We start from the raw sequence: 1,835 nt of genomic DNA, 5'->3' as shown, positions 1-1,835 counted from the left end.
ACATCAAAGACAAAGAAAAGCTGCGAAGCATCGACCAAGTGGATGACCATCTCTTCATGCACAGAGACGCGCAATCTATTAAGGCTGATTTAGAACGGATACTGGACATCTGCATCAAGTATCAGAAGACGGTGAACTTCAAGAAGCTCGCCGTAGCACAAAGCTCGGTGAAATGGAACGGCCTGATAATCACCCAAGAAGGATACCAAGCCGATCCCGACAGATGGAAGAAACTGTTGGAACTCGAGATCAATAGCGTCGATAGAGCGGTGAAGTTCTATCACACAGCCGCTTTTTGGCGCAGATTCATCCCAGATTTCGCTCGACGGACAAGAGAACTCCGAAAGGCTGTGACTACGACTGCAACCTGGACAGATATGGAGAAGGAGATAATCGACATCAAGAAGGCCTTGACAGACCAGGTTCGTCTCTCAATCTTCGATCCCAACGCTGAACTAATCATATACACAGATTGGTCGACAGAAGAGATTGGGGCCACGATCTCTCAAGAACGTGGCATCCTGTACTTTTGGTCTCGCACGCTGACAGGGCCACAACTGAACTACGGACCCACTGAAGGGGAATGCGTTGCGATACGAGAGGTTTGCGACCGATTTTATAACTGGATCGCTGTGGCCGGAGCCAAGATCTTCACGGACCACCAATGCCTGGTGCACATAAAAGCAAACACAGAGAAGAAGAGGAAATTTGCCCGGATGATGGCGCTGCTGGATGAGTTGCCCGTAGAAGTCATTTACTGCCCAGGGGAGAAGAACATTGCGGATTTGTTCTCAAGGACACAGGACCCCTCGACTGTGCATGCCATCGACATGGCACAAAGCGATATCGAGGAAGTAACCGACGTGGACAGACAACTAAAATTGGCACAGTGGTGTCACATCACATTCGGCCACCTCACGGCTCGCCTGATGGTAAAGAAGCTGAAGAAAACATTTGATTGGAGAGGTATGGCATCCGATTGCAAGAACTGCGTGCAGAACTGCAAGGAGTGTAGACTGCGGAAAGCGTTTCCCGTCCAAGCACATCCAGAACCCCGGAGGGTCATCCCCATACCCTTTTACAGAGTCCACTCAGATACGTTTAAGGTAACTGTTGACCTATACGCCGTTGTCTTCGTTGACGCCTTTTCTGGATGGCCAGAAGTGCAATTGGTGTTGGAAAAAAGGGCATCATCGATTTGCAGAGCCTTCAAAGAAGAAATTCTGGCGCGACATGGAGCGCCCGTCTGCATAGTCTTTGACAATGGGCCCGAATACGACAACGCCGAATTCGACACACTCTGCTCGCAGTACAAGATCATCCGCCTGCCAATCGTCCCAGGAGTCCCGCAGATGAACGGAAAAGCGGAACGGATGATTGGACTGCTCAAACAGGAGATCAAGAAGATTCAATTGGATGGCGACATTCGCAACCAGCTCAACGCGGCTCTTCTCAACATTCGATTTAGAGCGGTGGACAAGATTAGTCCCTTTCACCTTCTGTACGGCCGTTTACCGGTGGATCCGAGGGATGTTTTTTTCGAGAAACACTCCACGACGACTCCACACCTGGCAGAAGACGACCACGTATTAATTCACAACCCGAACGACTTGAGGTCAATTCTTCTCCGTCCAGGAGAACCATGGAGAGTCCTTGCAGTAGATGGCCACGCGGTTTGGGTGGAGAGCACCGAGCCCGACCCAAAGCAACGAAAGAGGAAGACAGTCTCACTGAACTACCTCAAGAAATTGCCAGCGATGACACCGTCATTCAAGGTCCGGTTTTCCGCCACCATGCGTAAGCGTGAGCGTGTGTTAAAAATCGTCAGTGTGGCG

The 1,835-nt window shown here is 50.5% G+C and overlaps 1 protein-coding gene across 2 annotated transcripts; it reads left to right on the top strand.

The window, feature by feature from the left end:
* Positions 1 to 56: 56 nt before the first annotated feature.
* KVP17_004349 (uncharacterized protein) lies at positions 57 to 1,827 on the top strand (the record flags this gene model as incomplete). Of its 2 annotated transcripts, none has more annotated exons than XM_068522453.1 (1): positions 57 to 1,827. In XM_068522453.1, a coding segment is annotated over one exon (1,771 nt), but the record flags the coding sequence as incomplete, so codon positions are not given. The 2 variants fall into 2 exon arrangements, with proteins under 2 accessions (XP_068373142.1, XP_068373141.1); XM_068522452.1 differs by having other exon boundaries at positions 57 to 1,797.
* Positions 1,828 to 1,835: the final 8 nt, after the last annotated feature.

This window comes from the organism of the source record quoted next, assembly GCF_019968985.1.
Source record: "MAG: Porospora cf. gigantea B chromosome Unknown PgB_NODE_5626_length_1835_cov_1160.53, whole genome shotgun sequence".
Taxonomy (NCBI): domain Eukaryota; phylum Apicomplexa; class Conoidasida; order Eugregarinorida; family Porosporidae; genus Porospora; species Porospora cf. gigantea B.
Note: the sequence above shows the minus strand (reverse complement) of the source record. Positions and strands in the feature narration are given on the sequence as shown.